Raw genomic sequence first — 21,565 nt, 5'->3', positions numbered from 1 at the left:
TTTTATCTACCAATCTGGTCAATTAGCTGGATTTTCTTACATTCATTTTAGAATTTATTTTCTTAAATGGTCAATTTGTTTTTTACATATGTTTTCCATCATGGAATTGTATATGAATTATTCTCCCTTTTCATAGATTGTTTTCTAGAAAAATATTAGCTATGCTTTTTTTTTTTTTTTTTTTTTTTATGACTAGAAATACTTGAGCACAAAAAATTTTAAAAAAAAATATTGGGTGTACAATAATTATTGTACATGTACTCTTGAAATGATTGTTGTAAATAAAGTATTTTTAAAATGATCAAAATTACCCTTGAAATGGTAAAAGTTACTCAATACAAATAAAAGTTATCAATGTTTTTTTAATAAGTAAGACACTTTAAATGACTGGAAATCAAATCTTAGTGATTATTAAAAGTAATTCCATTACTCTTACAAAACATACCCCGTTGTCTATTTACAATAAAATTATATCAGATTTAAAATTACCCAAATAAAAAAGTAAAAAATTATCTTAAATTGGCTAAAAGTTACCCTAATATTACTCGATGTACACTAACATTATTGTAAATTGAGCATAAAAAAAAAAAAAGGTTTTGATATTTGGGGGATCTTTGCTCTGGAAAAGAATATAGCCTACTTTTGTTGACCTTTGGAGTAGAATATCTAACTAACAAGTAAATGGACATAATTTTCTAATAATTTCCAACATTTCTCTAAAGTTTTACGTCGATCAAAGGAATTCCCCAACTATTCCTCGAGCATTTACATAATGGAAATTTCATTATCATGCAGCTCCCCTAGGTTCAAGTTTAGGGTTGTGTTGTTGAATAATCAAAACTGAGGCGGTAGTGGAAAAATTAGGTCCGGATAAAATATCCCCTAAAGGTCCTAATTCCGGACATTGCTCCCAATCATTCATCCCCATTGTCAACATTGAATTCACCCGACCTCCTCGCCCCACGATGAAAAGTCCATATTCCCCTTCTATTGATTGTAATGTAGTGAAGGCTTGTGCTGAATTAACCAAATGTTTTTCTAGGTAGGACACATTTCCTCCTGCAATATGCTTCTCATAAAATTTTGCAAAGCATTCATCATCGACCTCCATCTCTTCTTCTTGTTGATATGTTTTTCTCGTATTATTATTATTATTATTCTCTACATCAGTATCTACTAGAAATCTTATGACTGTGAGCTTCACTCCACGCTGGTAAGCGATACGACCTGCATAGGCTAATGCTTCTCTATCATCTTTGCCTCCAATAAATATAACAACAGTATTCAAAGCGCTTCTTAATGACTTCAATATTTGGTTGCTTGCACCAAAACCTCGATCCACCATGATTGCTATAGAGCATGGGGCATGGCGAAGTATCTAATATATAACTCAACAAAAAGTGAAATAGGATGAGTACGTGAAGAATTTAGGTGAATATTTGGAATAGTCTCCCCTAAACAAATTCACATTTAATTTATAGCCTAAAACTTGATATTTATATACATTTAAATAGTGCACTGTAAACATGTTATATATTAACAAAAAAATCAAGCATTACCTTGCGATTAACATATCTAAATCCTGCAAGTTTGGAATTTGTATGTTCATCAATTGGAGGACCATTATGAAACGGGAGTACTATCAAGCTAACTATTGAATCCTCTGCTAAGTTGCAAATTTCTTGGTGCATGGTGTTGTAAGTGGCTAAGGCCATGGCTCTCCGAAGGGTGATTCCATCTCCGTTATTCTCAGTATACTCTTGTAGTGCAGTGGTGATTTGCTCTCTGATTTGGATTACTTTTGAATCTGTCACCTCTACATCATCTATTTCCCCTGGAACTAATGTGTCAGCAATTTCGTCTGTGAGTTCTACCATGTCAGTAGCATATACTAATATGCCTGGGTCACCTGTCCCCTTAGAGATCTCCATGAAATTAATGGCACAAGGAACATTTTCAGGTCCATGGAAGCATAATAGGATTCGAAGCTCTTCAGTAGGATTATGCCATTGTAGCGCTAAAGGTTGCTTTGACAAGCGTAATCTAGCATGTTGAATGATGTATTGTGCCACCATTGGGATGTATACAATCTTAAGGAGCATTGCTAATAGCAACCCAATACACGTAGAATAAGTAATAATGTCTTTCTGCAAACACCCATTACAAGTAACACATGAGATTAAAAGGAATTGTGCATCCTATGATGATGGTGATATTATGTGTGGTGGTTGCTTGGAAGGCTAATGTAATTCTTTTTGAACTATTCAATATAATAAGGTCAAAGTTAATATATATATATATAAAAAAATGTTGACATAACACATACCTTCATAGCAACAATAGTCAGATACATGTGTAAATGGCCTTTGACATTCAAAAGTGATGCAAGCATTATAGAATCACGCCATTGAATTCCAAAAAGAAACCCTGATAGAAGAGCACCAATGATTTTCCCAATTGTTCCGACAGCAAAAAAACCAAACAACTTTTCCCAAGAGCTTAATGTTCGAATTTCAAATCGGTCAAATTGTGCTTCCGATCCAACCCACACAAAAAAGTATGGGAAAAACACAAAAGTTAAGAGGTGATTGACTTTACTAACAATATACTGTGAAATTCTCCCTTCTCGGGGTAAAAACACTCCGGTAATAAAGGCACTAAGCACAGGACTAAAGCCCGTAAGTGGTGAAATACAACCAACACACACTGCAAATGCAACAGAGAGCACTAAATGTGAGCCTTTAAGGGTCTTTCCATAGGGGTTAGCATTATTAACCCAACTAAGAATAAGAGGTCCTGCCACTAAGGTTATTATGATTTGTAGCAACAACGAGATAGCAAGAGGGACGAGTCTGGGACCATGTAGAAGATCATGTTTATCAGGCCTTTGAAGTATTCTTCTGCGTATTTGGAACCCGCTTTCAGGCTGGAAGATGACATATCCAACGGAAATGATCAATATTGTTATCAACTCTGAGTAAACGGCTGCAGAAATGGCAAATTTGCCAATTTCGGATTTACCAATCTTAAGATCTGTTAGCACACGAGTTAATAATGGGGATCCTGTACTTGATAGGAGTATTGCGAAAGTAACATTAAATTCAATGTTTGAATTTATTGCATATTTTAGGATAGGAGTTAAGCTATACGTTAAAATAAATGTAAAGAACATCCCAGTATATGCAACTATAGCCTCTCTTTTGGGTATGCGAAAAAGCACCAAGGGATCCATCTCAAGCCCCAAAGCAAACATGTAAAGCGTCATTCCAAAATCTGTTAAGAATCTCATGTTTTGCAATCCGTTACTTTCTGAACTCAATAGCTTTGTCCTCACAATATTTAAATTGCCTAAAATTAAACCCACCTGCATTTTTTTGCATGTAAAATTATTTTATAAGTAATAGAATTCTTATGCATATAAGACAAATAAATAGAAAAAAGAAGAATAGATGAAGACATACAATAGTTTCTGAGATGATTCTAGGTTGAGAAAGAGGCTTCAAAGAGATATGTAATCCATGACAGAGTGCTAGCAAAAAGATGAAGCAAGTAATGGATGAAGCAACATTTGAGATTGTATCATTACAATTTGTGTTATTGTCATCCATTTTCTTTCGAGCCTTTCCTTGTGTCTCTCAAATGTATACCATTTATCTTATAGTTGCTTCCATTTTCCACATACCTCGAGTTTGGAATTAGCTAGCTTCCTTGATATTTCTACATCAATAATTAGTCCATCATTAAAAGCATTACAAAGTTAACTACACAAAACTTCCAAACTAATGTGAGGTAAGATTTCTTTGGGATTAGACAATGTAATTGCAACATGAAAACCTTAGATTTTGCATGCATGCACCTTATATCCTTATACAATCTAAAATAATAACTAAAATTAAAGTACATCCACTTTTGATCAAGTCACATAGATTTATGGTGCACAAGCCTCTCTCCTTTAGCTCACTTTTCTTACTTGTTATATTACCCTATGAAAAATAAAATAAAAAATTAAGAAGCACCCACATTATTGCAATGTTGTTAGAATAAAAGAAGTACCAGTATATGTTTTGTTTTATAGATTTAATTATTAAGATAAAGAGTAGTAGAATATAATATGTTTATAATAGAATTTCACAACAAAAAAAAAAAAAAAAATGGTAATAAATTCAAAAATAAATAATTACTTACCCAATAAACTTTTCAAAGAAGTGTAATGGCCAAATCATGTGTAATGTAAATGATTGGCTTTTTTGGATCATAAACGCACATAGAAGATAGATATTCCTTCGTAATTTCGCCAACAATAATTGTAATTTTAATTTTAATCACCGAAAACAAGGAAATCAAATACCCAAATAATAAAAAGTCGAGATTTTTGATAATATGAAAAGGTGAATCAAGAAGAAAGCAAAAAAAATTGCTGCAGAATGCTCAAAAGGGTTAATAGAATATGAGAGATAAATGGGAAGAAGACAGAGAAACATTAAATGTGCAAGCTGTAAATCATCTTAGATTGTTTAGGCATGTTATGATGTTAATCATCCCAGATCATCAAATGTTTTGTTAATTATGTTTTAAGTTTAATATATAGGAGAATTTTACACGTGTAACTTGTAAGTACTTGATTTTATATGTCAAATTTTAACATGTTGTTAATTGCACAAAGTTCATTTAATTTATTTTTAACCTTTTTGTTGAGTTGGGCTTCTAACTCATTATCTCCTTGCTTCAAGTGCTTTTCTTGCAAGTAATTTGTATTAACGCTCTAAGGGTTTTTTTTCCGATCTATTAACCTATATTAAAAGTCCATTCATAACACTTGTCATTACTTTGTAAAAAAAATTTCCGTTTTTTTTTTTTTTTTTTTTATTTTGCAAAATCTAAAAGTAAACTATTTATATTTATGATATTTTTTCCAGTTTGACAATCATATTCCATATATACCCAAATGAAATATTTCTAAATATCTTTATATACATTATGTAGTACTTTGTAATATTGTTATAAAAAATATTTAAAAACCGCGCATTGCACGGGATTTTTACCTAGTAAGAACTAAATTCTAAAATGAGAATTTCGTGCATTTAAAGTAATAAAGAATGTCTAAATTGTTCTTATAATTCGCATGTGTAATGTTTCATACGGTCGCACTTAAACCTGGCAAATGGGTCGTTCGGGTCGGGTCAATTTCGGATCAGCAAATATTCGGGTCTAGTCGGGTCAATTTGGGTTTCGGGTCAAGCTCGGGTCTAGTCGAGTTCGGGTCTAGTCAAGTTCGAGTCGTGTCAGTTCGGGTCGGGTCAGTTTGGGTCAGATCAATTATTATTAGGACCAATTTTCAGGTTAATTTTGGGTCGGGTCAAGTCAATTCGGGTCGGATTAATTCATTTCGGGTCAGGCTAAGTTTGTGTCGGGTCATCGAAATAAATTTACTTACAAAAAATAGTTAGAAAAATAAAGTAAAATCGTTAACAAAAAATTAAAAAAAAAAAACGTGAGTACCTATCCTTAAACTAAGTAATTAACCATTTCACCCTATTCACTTCAAGAATCGGGTCACTTCGGATCGGGTCACTTCGGGTCAGGTCACTTCGGATCGGGTCACTTCGAGTCAGGTCAATCAATTCGAGTTAAAATCGGGTCGGGTCACTTCGGGTCGGATCAAGTTTGGGTTTCGGGTCGGGTCATTTTGGGCATTGGGTCACATTCAGGTCAACTCCATTTCCAAGTCGGGTTCGGGTCATTCGGGTCGGCTCAGGTCGTTCGAGTCGGGTCAGAATTACCAGGTCTAGTCACACTTGATAAGTTGATAATGTCAAAGATTCAAGTGATTAATGTGGTCATTGATGGTAATTAAATGAGGACAATGTCACAGGTACTGTGCACCGGTCCAAAATCAAACTGGTACCGTAATAGACATGGAACAAAATCTACAAATCTTCTTGGAACGAAGATTGGATACGGACATCTATATTTTAGACTGGTTTTCACCAAAAAAAAAAAATATATTTTAGACTAGTTCAACCCGTTTGGATGCCTTATGATTCTTCCTATCTAAACACAATTTTTTTAAATATGTTGCTTGCATTTACTAAGACCTTTATGGTTTTAAGGAACACTGTTAAGTACACAGTATCCAAATGACAATGTATTTGCTCAAATTAACTAACAAAGAAACTATAAATTCATATCCAAACAAATTAAAAATTGATAAATATGAAAAGAAAAAAAAGCGAAAAATATTGCCATCAAAAGTTAGTAATGTTAGGATTAATATGCATAAATCAAGTCGCTTCAAACTCCACTTGATTGAAATCCTGCTACAAGCCTCCTATCATGCATAACCTTACATTTTCCTCAATTTTCACATCTTTAAATACCATTGATTCAAACACTAATTTTGTTTAATCCATAAACTTACATTTATCAGTCATAATCAAGAACAATGCTGGAGAGAAGGGCAGAAGGCTCTTCAAGATTTGGTAGATGAACCCATATATTTAGGAACCAAAAGGCGTTTTGAAATACAGGCACATTCTAAAAAAGCAAATAAAGGCACCCATAAGAACATAGGCTACTGCTTAGCATTGCAACATCAAACAAAACTTCCATGTTTTTTCTATTGAGTACGTTCCTATCAAAAATGTCAGAGATCATCTACTTGAACAACTATGGAGCAAAATACAAATTAGATGATTCCAATCTTGTTTGCAACATCCAAGGCATCATAGTCAGGTGTCAAACGAACATACGCCTTCTTGGTGCCATCAGGCCTGGAAAAAGGAAATTAATCATAACAATTAGACTGACAGGAAACCCTAGTCAATGATGACACAAGCTAAAAATCAGCAAGCAGGATTATAAAAACTACAAGTATGGCTTTCACTGATAAAAATCAGTGCCACAAGAAAATATATTTAATAGTATGCAAGTCTTTCAACCTTGTATAAACAAGACAATAGGTTATTTATGTAGAATAAATTTCTCAGTTACACACTTTTAACCTAACGAGTGAAGAGAGAATCAAAACATAATATTAAGGAAACACAGATAACAATATGAAGCAAAGAGAAGCAAGTTGATTGGCAGAAATGTTCACCTTATCAAGGTATTCACTTTCTTGGCCTGAATGTCATACATCTTCTTGACGGCGGCCTTAATCTTCTTCTTGTCAGAACGGATGTCAACAATAAAAACCAATGTGTTGTTGTCCTCAATCTTCTTCATTGCAGACTCAGTAGTCAAGGGATATTTAAGTATCTGGTAATGATCCAACTTATTTCTTGGTGTAGCACTAATACGAGGGTACTTAGGGTTTCTGTCCTTCTTCAATGTCTTTGGCCTATGGAAAGTAACCTTGGTCCTGATCTTCTTGGCCTTCTTCTTCAAGGTGCTTGAGCCAGATTTCACAGCTTTAGCAGCTTTCAAGGCCTGTGCCTTGGGATCAGCCTTCTTTACATCTGCCAGATAAAAGATGTCAGGTATCCTTCTAGGTTTAAAAATGTAATACTGGACAATTTTATCACAGCTAAAAAGAATTTGTAACACAACCAGAACTCCAGAAGTGCCGCACTGCAGTTGGCCGTAATAAAATAACTAAACAAATTTGAAAACTGGAAAAAGGGATTGCATGAAAAACTAATAAATATGGCAGGGTTAATCAAGGAATTTTTTTCTGCATCACTTACTAACTGATTAAATCAGTTATCAAACTATCGTCAGCCTAAACAAACACAATCAAGAATTTGATCCAATTGCATGACAGGAGAAAGCCATTGGCACAACTCTGAATCCTCTTACAGAACCAAGAGCGATACGCCTAGACATAGTTAATCAACTCTCAATCAAGCAGAAGGGACTAAACCCGAAGAATAGCAATTAACACGGCAGTCTTATACTTGGTGTGGCAGAGCAATATTCAGTTTTCTGAACCAAAATAACTCACTCAAACTAACATAATGTAATGCATCGACGACAAACATAGCACATTATTAAGCAAAAAGAATTAAACCGAGAGTAGCAGGGCAAAAGTTACATTTAGAACCATACGAATTTCTCAATATATAACTCAAGGTACCAACACACCAATGTCAACCATCTTTCTTAACAAATTCGCCATTTCACCATATCACATTACCAAATATATGAGCAACAAAATAACAAATAAGGCAGAAATTGTTAAACCTAGAGTTTAGTTTATCAAAGAAACAGCATACATTTTAATAATCACTAACAGTAGCACAGAACATTAATTAAGCTTATAAAAGCAGAATTAACAAAAACAATAACAAGATTAAAAGTTTAATTATATTAACCAAATTCAACTTTGATTATCAATGAATCAACAATTAACAAAATATAATAAAAAAAAAAATTCATGTATTCCTACATAATTAACAATTAAAGACAAAAAATTGAAAATGGAAAATTAGAATAGGAAAAATAATACCTTTCGCAGGGGGCGCCATCTCTGCTGAAATTGAAGCCCTAAATCTACGAGAGGGAGAACCTGAGGATAGAGAAAGGAATCCGGCGTTGTAAGGCAAGTAGGGTTTATGCAAGTGAGCTCAGTTTTTTATTATTTGAGTCTTAGAATTCTTACGGGCTCATCTCGTTTGCAGACTGTTTGTTTCTATTGGGCTGGGCTACTCGATTGTTGTCTAGGAACACACTCCCTTCCCTCCCTAACCCTTTTTTTTTTTTTTTTTTTACGTTTTTTCACGGTCTTTAAAACATGTTTTAAAACCGTCATACATATGCTGATATGCCTATGTATCTTCATTTTTATAAGTGTGAAAATTATAAAAAACATGATATTAATAAATTATATAATGAGACGATTATGATAGAGATATTATTTCAAATTACAAATAGGGCGATTAGAAGAGGAGAGAGAAGGGAAATCGGTATGAGTGTTACTGACCAAGTAAGCAGATTCACAGTTGAAATATGAGGTGTTCTCACCAGAATTCCACAGGTGCTCTATTTCCTTTTTTAAACTAACTAATTCCAGAAATATAGTCCCTATACCATTTTATTTGTCAGCATTTTTTTCCATGTAATCATCAACATTAAATGTTAAAATCCATAAACTATTGATGACTAAGCAATAGATGTCCCTAAACTATTAATAACAAAGTTTTCAAGGCTTCTAAACTATTATTAAAAAAAAAAAAAAAACGGTTTTTTCATCATTTACCACTTAGTTTTTTGTTTATTCACCATATATCCATGAAATTTTTCAAATTCACCATATACCCTTGAGTTACTACAAAAATTCACTATATGCTCCCAATGACAACAAGATGAGTGAAATTTGATTAATTATGCATCGAAAACCACCTTAGATATCTTCCTCTATCCCTGAAACCACTCATTTCCTTTGTCCAATTCCTGAAACCACTCCACTCCTTTCTCCAATTCCTGAAACCACTCTAAATCTCCATAACCATATTTGTATGATTGATTTTGAGGATAAGAAAATAAAATTTGGGGTGATTTTGAAGGTAATGGAATGTATTTAGGGTGGTTCCGGGTCATAATCTAATATATATGTATATAAAGGGGAGTTTTTTCCCGAATTTTTGAAGAGCCACATAGGATTTAATTTTCTTAGCGTGCCGTGTAGGATTATAAATTTTAGTTGTAGCCAATAAAATAAGAGATTATTAATTTCTTTTAGAATTTGGCGAATGAAATTTTTAAGTTTAAATTATATACTCCGTATTATCTTTTAACATTAGGAATTTTATCTAAATATATAACAAATTCTAGTACATTAATACAAAAAAAAAAATAAAAAATCAAACAAATCGCACATCGCACAGAGTTCATCTAGTTAACTCTAACGATTGATAAAGTTAACAATCAATAGTTATAAAAGGGTATATGGAGTATTTTTGTAAAAACTTGGGTGTATATGACGAATTTTAAAAAGTTTATGGGTATATGGTGAATAAATAAAAAAACTCAGGGGTATATGGTGAAAAATCCATTAAAAAAAAAACTATTAATGATTAAGCATAGTCCCAAAACTATTACTGACAAAGCTTTCAAAGTCTCTAAATTATTGTTGACTAAGCTTTTAAGGTCCCTAAACTATTGTTGACTAAGGGCCTGTTCTCATTGACTGAAATGAGTTGAACTGAACTTATTAAAGCTGAACTGAACTGAATTGAAATGAATATTTTATAAGAAAAGGAAATTAGGAGCTGAACTGAACTGAACTTATAAGAGCTAAGCTGAACTGAACTGAAAATAATCGTATGAGAACAGACCCTAAGTTTAGCCGCTTAAAAACTCCTTCATTGATAGTTGAGGGATTAAAATTAAACATTTAATAAGATGAAGGATCATGTTTGTACTCAAATTTACTTAGCCGAAACCGAAATTACAAGGCATCATGTGTAGGTAAAAAAATGTGTATCGAGTAATTTTCTTAAATAGGGACGGTAATAAAAGATAAAAGTACAACTTGTACAAGGTAGATTAAAAATTACTGAAAATAAAGACATATCTAAAATTCTAAACCCCTCGAATTTTAGAACAGAGTTGAACACAGTTCTTCTTCACAAAGCATCAGAGAAGAGAGAGAAAGATGAATGCTCCTGATCGATACGAGAGATTCGTCGTTCCTGAAGGCGTCAAGAAGTAATTTTCCCTACTTCATTTTTTGTTCCCTTTGTTTTTTCATTCATAATCACAACTTATTTATTAATAATTTGATAATTGTTGTTAATTGTGATGATTCTTCTCGTTTTAGGGTTTCGTATGAGAGAGATACGAAGATCATCAATGCCGCCTCTTTTACCATTGAGAGAGAAGACCACACCATTGGCAACATCCTCCGCATGTAATTAATAAATTAATTAATTAATCTCCCAACTTTTTTTTTTTTTATAATTCATTCCAAAATTCTAATTTCAAAAACCCTAAATTGATCGATTTTGCTGATTGAATTTGTTGTTTTTTTTTACATGGTATAGGCAATTGCACAGAGACCCAAATGTCCTTTTTGCCGGCTACAAGCTTCCACACCCTCTTCAGTACAAAATTCTTGTTAGGGTTAGTTTTTTCTATTAACTACTAAGTATTTATTATTTATGTTTTCTGCAATTGTAATTGTAATTTGGAGCTTGAATTTTTGAAAAATGTGGATAATTTACTTGTTCTATGATGTTATTATTAAGTAATTTAGCACTTGTAGTATATTTTAGTGAATGGTTTCAGGTTAATGATTTATGTGTAATGTGAGAGCTGAGGTAAAGATGAGACATTTGAAGGAAATTTTGATTAAAGGAGAATTTATGAGCTCATGTACAATATGTGGATTTTTTCCCAGGAGATTTTCTCGACAACCCTCGGGGTTGTCAAAGAGCAGAATTTGTGTTTGGCTGTGAGAATCAGAGCAGTGGTAGTATTAGGGTTGACCACTTGCCCCATAAGATAAATGATATTTGAGAATGCTTTGTGTGGTTAATTTTTAATTATTGAGTTTGTCGACAAGGTTTTTTTTTTCCCATAACAATCAGTTTGAGATGTTTCTCTCATGGAAATGCGCCTTATGAATATGAATACTTTAATCTATTTAGCCTTGTTGTTAGAATTGTTTTGCTATCTTGTACCCCTTGAAATTACACGCCTTTTAGAGTGCTAGGTTTATGCTAGTCTCTGTTATCATGAATTGGTGAAAAGGTGTTGACGACCTCATCAATCTCTTCTCGATACCCTTAGTCTATTTATAATAATAAGATGGATGATGCTGCTATGCTTCTATTTCTGAGTTTCTGCAGAAGTTGGTATTTCTCACAGTTTATTAATCTTACTGCTGAATATCTTGTGCCTATTACTTTTGTATATCTGATTAGCTAAGGACTTGAAAGGCCATTTATTTCATTAGTGGTGACTAATCTTTAGTTTACATCTTATTGTGAATTGATATCTGAATATTCTTGTGCTCCTTACACGTCTCATGCATTGTTAAATGGATTGTTTTATCTGCGCAGATTCACACTACAAGCCAGTCTTCACCAACACAGGCATACAACCAAGCGATCAATGACCTAGACAAGGAACTTGACTGTTTGAAAGGTGCATTTGAGGTGAGAAAGTCATGTGTACTCTATTTTAATAATCTATGTTCATAAACATATGCACTGTTGATTTTTTATATAAGGTTTTATAACAGCTTATTGAATATTGATATCTTTGGAGGATTGCAAATGGATTATAAGGATGAGCTGCCTAATTGACTTGTGTTTCTAGAGTGTTATTTATCTCAAAGACACATTATCTTGTTCAGTATCAATATCTTCTAGGCAACAATGGATTTAGATTGTTGTGCTGTTGGAAATTACTCAATGCTAATGATCTAAAATGTATATTTGCATTTTGTAGGCTGAGATGGCAAGGTTTGCAAGTGATTATTGATCCAAGACAGGGATTGGTGATTTTATGTTTGATGTGTCCATGGATATCTGAAGAAATGTAGTATAGTGATTTGTATCTAGTTGGATTGTTTAGATTTTGTGGGTTGAGACTTGAATATTTTAGCTAGCTTGTCAAAATCCCAATTGCTGTAGCTAGGGAGATCCCACTTTTGGGTGCAGCCTCTGTTCTCCTGTTAACAGATGCTATTTGCTTGGTTCACTGGTAAATCATTCCCTTGTGCTGTTCAGCGGCTAACCATTTGATTTATAAGTAATCAAATGAACCCTACTTAACCATCATGTTATCCTAAACTTGGTAAGCGTTTATAAACGTATTAAAATGTTCTGGAATTATGAATCCATTTTAAACGTGGATAACTAATCCCATAAACTAGGACATAAGCTCACGATTTCATTTCATATCTTGAGACTATATAATCGTTCATATACTCCGCAAGTCATCGCTTGAGAGTAGAAGGGGGAGGTAAGGGAATCCCCCTACTCCCAAGCCTTTTGTAGTTGGTGGGGCTCGAATTCGTGACCTTAAAGTCACAAGGTGAGTTCCCCACCAAGCTTCGCTTGGTAAATTCATATAGTACTTGTGATCCTTGTTTGTTTTCGTGTACAAAAATTATGTATGAAAAATTATGTTCCATGGACTCGAGTACCCAATTTGACACAGGTACATGTTCAAGTGTTCGATTCGGCTATTTTATAAAAAAAATTTAAGATTTTGAACAAAAAGTGAAGTGTTCAATTATCATACTCATGTCTGAGTGTTAAGGGTTCGACATGAGTAATTGAGGTGAAATGAAGAGTTCATATTCCACTAAAACTCAAAATATAAAGTTTAAGTTAGAGTTAGTAAAAGTTATTTATCAATGAGCACCAAATTAAAAACTTGATATTAATAAAAATGTACAATAAGAGGAATCCAACATGAACCCACTTTAATATATAATTTCTATACATTAATGAGAATTTATGGTTAAAGTTTTTAATGTTTGAACCAATTATTTGCAATTGGATGAAAAAAGAAAAAAAAAAAAATAGATGTATAAGTTAAAACTAAGCTTAGAGAAGCGAATTAGTTTTTACAAATATTTTGAATATTACATACCCTAATGAGTAATGACTATTAAGAACACTTTAATAATTGTACGCAAGTAAGTAAATGGAGATGACGTTTTGCTACTAAACAATCTACGTGGGCAAACAAATAAGGACAGAGAAAGTACTTCGTAAATATTTTTTTGGTGTTTAGAGAGCCATAAGGGCGAGGGTGAGAATCGATGTCAGGATCCCTAAAATCGGAGAGAAGCTCTAATCACTTGAGCTATCCTCACTCTCAAGTACTTCGTAAATGTTAAGCGCTTGATCAAATTTGAAGTTTGAAAGGTGAGGGCAACCCCAAAGCGGCGGGAGCATCTTAACTCATTTCCCAGAAACAATTGCTGCAACTGATAATGGATGTCCAAACTATTCGCAGGTAATCTCTCTCTCCTCTAATCATCCCCTTACTTTCAACCCAGATATTCTCACTCATATTGTTTCATTTTGTAATTTCTCAGTCGAATTGATGAATTATCCAATTTCCTCACAAATTCCGGTTCCAATTCCTTAGTTTCCTCTTCAGATTTTGACACTGTTCTTCAAGATTGCGTTCAAGCTCTAGAGGTTTACTATCCTTCTTACTTTATTTTGATTTAGTAGTAATTTAATTTGTTATGATTCGAGCTATGATTAGCTTTCTGAATTTTTAATTTTTTTCTGTTAATATATAAAATTAATGCAGACCAATGTGAAAGAAATTGTCTCAGAGCATTCCAATGTTGGGTTTTTCAAAGATGAAGATTTGGGTAAGCACATTTCCAATTTTTATCTTCTTGGGTGTTGTTATGCTGGATTCCCATATCATTTTTCTGGAATGGGTTGTTGATTATGTGTGAATTATGTGTTGATTTTGCAAGTAATAAAGGGGTTTGGTTATTTGGAAAAGTAACGAGTATGTCATAGTGACGCGTTTTAGGATGGATGTAGTGCCTAGTGTTTAGATGTGTCGAAGATTGGTGAACCTATTAAACAAAGGATATCAATAGTAACATTAGATACTTCATTGAAGGCTCGAGGGCCGGGCAAGGTACAAATTTGAAGATATGAGCTGTATGGGTGATAATGATTGCAGAACTATTGAAACGAAATACTCAATAATAGGATATAATTGTTTTGCGATGATATAGAGGGATTGTAGATATGTCTACCAAATGCTTTCATTTATTTGTACCTGAATCATACTTGCAGATGCTTACATGGATTCTTTGAGAGATGATCTTAGGACAACAGAGGCTGAAAGTGCATCCCTATCCAATGAAATCGAGAGTCTTAAAAAATTGCACACGGAAGGTGGGCAACTGCATATATTTTTTGTCAATATTTTCATGATATATAGGTACCAAACAGCTTGCTAATTGGTTTGGTAATTTTAGGTACTTGTCAATTGGAAAGTAATCTTGAGTCATTGCGCCATCTCTTGGAGCATACTGGTTTGGAGGTGAGTTTTCAACAACAATCACACAATTAGAAGGTCTACAGGTGCTGGTTAATGATTATTTGCCTGAAATACAGTTTTAGAGTTGTAATTTTAACAGTCGTACATCTTCAGCATTCAGCCTGAAATTTTCACAACTTGAACTTGCTTATGAGTAATGGAATATCCTGATTCCAATGGTCTGGTAATAGAAATTTGTCTCTGGCTATGCCAAGTCAAAGTGTTTACTTATTGTCATATGGTTAAACACAGGGACTGGGGCTAGCAGAAACAGTAGAACATGATGATAAAATCAAATCGGGAGAGGGTCAACCTGAAGCAAAGGCACTTCATGAAGACTACCTCGAGGTTAACTTCTTTCATGACGTATTATATTATGGTGCTAGCCAGTTATGTTTGGCCTTGACCAATTTAATTTTCAGTGACTTGTGGAGGAAGTATATTCTCGATATATGCTGTGTGGTACTGATTGATGCCTACTATCGATGTGCATGTTTATTTTTTTGGCTTTTTATCTTCCAGGTTTTGAAGTTGAAACATCAAATTGAGATGAACAATGCGACATTGAAGTCCATGGAGGATCTTGACCTCAACTTGAAAAGGTGGTTGGACAATTTTATATCCCATATAAAACAACTGCCTCGCCTTTGTAGTACTCTTAGTCTACAGATTGTACAGATGGCCAAAAAAATCCCTGGTGAGGTTGTATTTGACTTGCATTGCTTGAACTTTGTCTTATCATCTCTCTTTTTTATTTTAGGATTGAGATCATTGAAAACATCGAGGAGGCATTAACTGGTTTGAAGGTGATAGACCTTGAAGGAAATTTAATAAGGGTGTCATTGAAGACATACATTCCAGATGTTGAAGGTGAGATGTGTCGGCTGAATTCTGAAGATAATTTCAAGCAGTGTGAAGTGAACCATGAGTTACTAGTAGAGGTCGTTGACGGGACTATGGATCTTAAAAATGTAGAGGTAAAACTTAATGAACTATTTCATAATTTCATTTCAGGTAGCTCTGGTGAAATCATTCTCCTTGCTTATAACATTGATAAAACTTCAATATATTTGTGGGCTTGGTGCAGTTCTAATCACAAAAATGTCTTTCAAAGAATGTTATGCTGGTGTCATTTGTTACTATACGCCAGTTTGTCCATATTATTGGTATTATGTATCTATAAGTAGAAAAACTATGTTGTGTCAGGATTTACAGGCCTGTCTTTCCACCTGGCTCACATCTTGGATATTAGGACCTGGTCCACCTTGTTTTGAACATGCGCCTTTTGAGATCATTAATGGTTACTTTATTTAGCAACATGCCTTCTTTCCTGGGATCCTTTCTACCTACATAAGTTGCATGGTTTTTTTTTGGACAGCTGATGTGGATAACTAAACATCATAGATGAATCACTAATTCAAAGTTCAAATATAACTGTAAATTTGTCAGTTTGTGCAACTTGAGAATTGAGATTGGGCCTCGCTTTAGCTACGTAATATCTTTCTATTTTTTAGTTGGGAGAGAGAGAGAGAGAGAGAGGAGGGGGGGGGTGGTTATTGGATTTGTGCTACTGGTTTATTCATACATTTCAGACAATGTATGCTGGTTTTTGGAAATTTAGTAGCCTATGATGTTATGCTAGTTTACTTCAATGGCATTTCATATTTCTAAGAATAGAATTAATAAATTTATTGCTAGTGCCTTCATAGGAACTTGTTTGTTTTTCTTGCTTTGCTATGGTCTCGTGTATGGATTTTTTTTTCTTTTTATTTTTTTTTTTTTTTATTTTTTATTGATTTACTCAACATGACTGCCCTGTCATGGTCTTTTTTTTTTTTTAATTTATTTATTTATATTTTATATTTTATATTATTGTTGGTTAAATCTTACGGATTTTTCACCATATACCACTGAGTTAAAGCTTAATTCACCATATACCATCGAAAACTTTCTAAATCTTAAATGTTGTTGGACTCCACAGGCTTACTATATCCCTTTTTCTCTTTTTTTCTTTTTTTTTTTCTTTTTTTTTTTTAATGAAAATCAATCTCCTTCCATTTGATTAATATGCTTAACTTGTCTTATGCATTCCCTTCATTTCTTCTTTTGTATATTTATGCCATGGCTTGTCTTTGGAATGGTTTGGCTCTGGCAGTTACTCATGCTTTATTGGTGTATTTCAAAATCAATTCCCTTCAGATGTACTGTATCCTTTTCTTTGAGGGCAGATGTACTGTATCCTTGTGAAGTTGAGAAGCTAAATTAAATGCTGGATTCTTTAAATTACTTGTAATTTACTGTGTTGTCTGATGTCTGCAGATTTTTCCAAATGATGTTTACATAGGGGAGATTGCTGAAGCTGCAAACACCTTCAGGTTTGTCTATAATATTATCTATTCCAACTGCATATCTCAAGTATTTCCAATTTCCTATGACTTTTGAGAGAAGCTACTTAGAAATTTGAACCCTTATATTCTCCAAAATGAGTATGCGCTCCATGAGTGATGATATCAATATTTTCTTCCTTTGTCTTGTCCCAGTTAACCTTTATACTTTTTCTTGTTATTTTGACTCATAAGTCTAATATTAGATAATGCTTTCCGCAAGTTGCAGTACTTATTTACCTTTATTAGAGTTATCTCTTGATGGTAAATTGGATAATTTTGTTTCTATTATTGTAGAAGACATCAAAAGATATTAATCATGGGATAAGGAATAATAAACAAAGTGTGCAGATACTGCTGAAAATGACACTAAAGGATATTACAACCTATTCCTGGTAACTGGTGAAGGATATCTATGATAAATCTGTGCACATAACCAATTTTCTTTCTAAAATTAAATTCATAGTTCTGTCATTATACAACGCGGATGTATGAGTAACTTGAATTTCTTACTCCATATTTTGCAATTTACTTGACATGTTTTCTTGCATTGTGCCAGCAAATTATTTACTGTGTTGTCAGTACCCCAGACAAGGTCTTCCTTGGGATGGTTTTTGCAGAAAGTTCAAGACAGAATCGTCATTTGCACTTTAAGACGGTTTATGGTGAAGATTGCTAATAACTCCAGGTGATTTTTACTTAACAAGTTTTCCTGCACCTCTACATGCCTAAAATAATAATTGTTGTGTATTATCGGTATCATTCAAATAAAAGCAGGTACTTCACTCATTCTAATTTAACAAGGAAGTAAACTACACCTAATAAGTAAACCAGGCAGGTGTAATTTTCCTGCTATCTAATCATCAGTAAAAGATAGAAATATAAACTTCAGAAATATTGGGATCACCTTATTCTCTTATTGTTGTAGCTTTGTTCACTATGGCTGTCAACTGTCAAGTGAGTTTGTGATCACCTGCTTCATGGTTCAGAACATAAGCTTGACCTAGATGTGTCATAAGCTTTCATGAATGCTCTGTTTCTATGTAGGGGTGGATACTAGCTGTTTACCATGAGATATTTCCGGTCTTTTTTATATTTTGTAGAAAAAGGAGAACCAAGGACAGTAAGTGTGAGAAAATCTGAAGCAGGATAGTCAATGTAGAAATGAGAAAGGAAAAGAGCATATCAAAGGATATATAGACAGGGCCGAGTAACACCCCCCCCCCCCCTCCCTCTCTCTCTTCTTAGTCAAGATAGATGAGCCCTTAAGTCCTTAACCATTAACAAAGTTAATCTTCAATTGCAAAATCCTTTACATTTTTCAGAACCAATAACAACAAAACCTTAGTCCCATATAGAATATGATAAAAATAGTTATTTAACAATCTAAGGAATAGATGAAAGGAAAACTGAAAATCACTCTGAGACTCTGCTGCTATGATTAATTGAAAGTGAAACTTGAAAGACAGAGAGCACATTGGCTAAGGTATTCAAATCTGTGGCCTATAGAAATGGTAAAGCTCTAAACTTCTGACTCGCCTTCATGTTAATTGCTAGAAAAGAAGAGAAAATTGAAAGGAGACTTCAAGAGCAATAGGACATTCAGCAGTAGTTGATAATGATAGAGCTTATGTTTGCTGCCTAACATAAGGAAATCTCATGGAAATGCATTCACCTGATGTCTAATACTTTGATATCTGGCTCAAAGTTACCTTTGCTTCTTGTAGTCACAATCTGGCTTGAAGTCATGTTGGTGTAAAGCAAAAAATTAAATGTCAATGTATATACCCTTTTTGATGATTGAAGAGCCTTGTTTAGAGGGTAAAACGGTTAAACTGTGACCTAGAAGGTTAAAATTTCGTAATATACATATTAGCAGATCATGAATCATACCAATTGTAGAAATGTTGCACCCAGTTGTATCAAATGTTTCTTATTTACGTTTCTTCTATTTGCCTGTTGCAGGCATTCATTTGAGTATTTGGACAAGGACGAGTTAATCGTTGCTCACATGAATGGTGGGATAGACGCCTTTATAAAGCCTTCTCAGGGTTGGCCACTATCAATTTCCCCACTTAAACTAATCTCTTTCCGGAGTTCTAATCAGAATGCAAAAGATATTTCTTTGAGTTTGCTTTCCAAAGTTGAGGTAATTAGTTTTTCTACTCAGTTGCTATTATTCCTATCTCCTAGAATGAGTCTTGCTATGTGTATTGAAGCAAAAGCTTTTGGCGTTAGTTATCATTGAAAGTTACCTGATTGATACCTCAGGAAGTGTAGCATACCCTAGAACTGCAAGTGAGACTATAACTTAGGGTGGAAGGATAATCTATTTTGCATTTGAATCACTTAACCTAAGATACTTCTGCATGTTTTTTTTAAGCGCAATGACAAATCATGTTACTATGCATTTTTAGATGTAATAATAAGGATAAATTGACAAAAAAAAAGTTTGATTACAAAAAAGCTTTTATGTATATATTTTTTTTATATAAAATTACCACTTATGGGATTAAGGCTTTGATTGATTGATTGATAAGAGGAAAAAAACAGTAATAATAAAAAATGTTTCCATAAAATTTCCATACACTTTTTGTGTTGCAGGAGGTGGCAAATTCATTTGATTTAACTATACGGAAAAGCATAACAAGTTTTGTGGATGGCATTGAAGAGATACTTATGGAGAAAATACGCCCAGAACCTCATCTTTAATATACTATCATGAATACCATGGCCCTTGGAATCCAGTCGTCCACCACTACGTGAATGGGTAAGACTGACCTTTTCCAAGTTTCAGCCTTGTAAGCTGCAATATTCTTGTTTAAAGTCATCCATGAAGCCCTGAAGTTTCTTTCAGATGACGATTATAGCTCTTCTGCTCTTAGACAAGCACTGTGTTCTGACTGGTTTCCCGCACTGTTTGAGTTTAAGTATCAGCAGGCTATGTTCAGTACGTAGTTGTATGGCTTATATCAATTTGTTTATGAATGTATTTTTTTTGTGGAAGCAAGATGGGGATTTGAGGTGATTCCTTCTAAATGCAGACAGGATCGTTCAGACGCTGAGTAATGCACTCAGGAGCTGGGGTGGTTTTGATCATCTCAATATCAGCTTATTGAATATGGTTTAGTATGTAGAAGAATGTATATTCTGTAACAGGCTGTAATTTGTAGGTCAGTTCACACATGCATGATAGTACTCTTATCTATGCTTGTATGACGAAAATTGTATGAAGTTAAGCAAGCACTTTGAAGCCATGTTCTATGTTTTTATGGAATAGCTTGGGTCACTTGAGACTCTGCTATACATTTCTTTTGAAGTTCAAATCCAAGTAGCTAATTGTTGCGTTGATTTGAAAATGCAAAATGCTGGATCAGAAAAATGCTTAATGATACTTTATGAAGTGCTGCGAGTTGTTTCCTTGTATGTTGTCAGCACCTTTTTTTTGATGTTGGTACATTTCTGATATTGGCATCAACTTAGATGTATTACTTTCTTCTTAATGGCTGAATGTAGCCCCTATTGTAGTATTGTGTACAAATTTAGTCAACAATAATCCTCAATTGTTTGTCTCAATATACAATTTCTTCGCTCATGATTTGATAGACTGGTTTGCATCAAAAAAAAAAAAAAAAAAAAAAAAAAGATTTTATAGACTGGTTCTTAAGATTGGAGCTAGTAATTCAAAAAATGTGTTTGGTTCTTGTTTAGTTTCGGTTTGATTATGGGTTGTGCTCAGTGTGCAATATCAAAGATATATGAAGTGTGTACCTGTGCAATACAAAGGCAAAAGAAATGGGTCAATTTTGGTTCATTGGGTTTGGTCAATAGCTCAGTAAACACTTATGCTTTTAGTATTGAAAGTTTAAAGCATGACATACTGAAAATAGCTGTAGTAGCAGTACAAAACTACACTCTCCCAGGGGTTAGACTGGTTAGTGTATAGTAAAAGCTTTATTGTTATCAATATACTAAGAAAACTTGCAGAGAAATTTCTGTCAAAAGCAAAACACAGAAAATTTGGCAAGAAACACAGAAAACAATCAAGCAACTACTGCATCCAGGACTAGCTAATATAATATGGCAACCCTTTACCTATTAATAAGATAAGTTGCAAGAAATAGTACTTTGGTAAATGAGGATAAACTCAAGTTACACAAGAAAGGTATTCTTCAAACATTACAACCTCAAACAGCAAACAGAACAAA

General features: G+C 33.7%; 4 protein-coding genes across 4 annotated transcripts; 2 read left to right on the top strand and 2 right to left on the bottom strand.

The window, feature by feature from the left end:
* Nucleotides 1-787: 787 nt before the first annotated feature.
* On the bottom strand, nucleotides 788-3,608 carry LOC145581440 (cation/H(+) antiporter 28-like). Its single transcript, XM_081638444.1, has 4 exons — nucleotides 3,462-3,608; nucleotides 2,327-3,364; nucleotides 1,560-2,147; nucleotides 788-1,378 (listed from the first exon to the last, which is right to left on the bottom strand). Exons 1-4 carry the CDS (start codon nucleotides 3,606-3,608, stop codon nucleotides 788-790), a joined length of 2,364 nt encoding a protein of 787 aa, XP_081494570.1.
* Nucleotides 3,609-6,547: 2,939 nt separating this feature from the next.
* LOC145583396 (large ribosomal subunit protein uL23) lies at nucleotides 6,548-8,596 on the bottom strand. The gene is made up of 3 exons (XM_081640639.1): nucleotides 8,447-8,596; nucleotides 7,097-7,457; nucleotides 6,548-6,770 (listed from the first exon to the last, which is right to left on the bottom strand). The coding sequence occupies exons 1-3, from the start codon at nucleotides 8,463-8,465 to the stop codon at nucleotides 6,686-6,688; spliced, it is 465 nt and encodes a 154-aa protein (XP_081496765.1). The 5' UTR covers nucleotides 8,466-8,596; the 3' UTR covers nucleotides 6,548-6,685.
* Nucleotides 8,597-10,513: 1,917 nt separating this feature from the next.
* LOC145582599 (DNA-directed RNA polymerases II, IV and V subunit 11) lies at nucleotides 10,514-12,794 on the top strand. Its single transcript, XM_081639576.1, has 5 exons — nucleotides 10,514-10,647; nucleotides 10,760-10,849; nucleotides 10,983-11,061; nucleotides 12,003-12,098; nucleotides 12,394-12,794. The coding sequence occupies exons 1-5, from the start codon at nucleotides 10,595-10,597 to the stop codon at nucleotides 12,424-12,426; spliced, it is 351 nt and encodes a 116-aa protein (XP_081495702.1). The 5' UTR covers nucleotides 10,514-10,594; the 3' UTR covers nucleotides 12,427-12,794.
* A 1,029-nt stretch (nucleotides 12,795-13,823) lies between these two features.
* LOC145582598 (uncharacterized) lies at nucleotides 13,824-20,676 on the top strand. Its single transcript, XM_081639575.1, has 13 exons — nucleotides 13,824-13,914; nucleotides 13,997-14,102; nucleotides 14,221-14,284; nucleotides 14,727-14,828; nucleotides 14,912-14,976; nucleotides 15,226-15,321; nucleotides 15,496-15,575; nucleotides 15,734-15,950; nucleotides 17,293-17,348; nucleotides 17,917-18,045; nucleotides 19,323-19,506; nucleotides 19,962-20,127; nucleotides 20,215-20,676. The coding sequence occupies exons 1-12, from the start codon at nucleotides 13,892-13,894 to the stop codon at nucleotides 20,067-20,069; spliced, it is 1,230 nt and encodes a 409-aa protein (XP_081495701.1). The 5' UTR covers nucleotides 13,824-13,891; the 3' UTR covers nucleotides 20,070-20,127; nucleotides 20,215-20,676.
* The last annotated feature ends 889 nt before the right edge of the window (nucleotides 20,677-21,565 follow it).

This window comes from Chenopodium album, chromosome 15 (genome assembly GCF_948465745.1).
Source record: "Chenopodium album chromosome 15, dcCheAlbu1.1, whole genome shotgun sequence".
In the NCBI taxonomy this organism is placed as follows: Eukaryota; Viridiplantae; Streptophyta; class Magnoliopsida; order Caryophyllales; family Amaranthaceae; genus Chenopodium; species Chenopodium album.
This window is presented reverse-complemented; position numbering and strand designations above follow the sequence as displayed.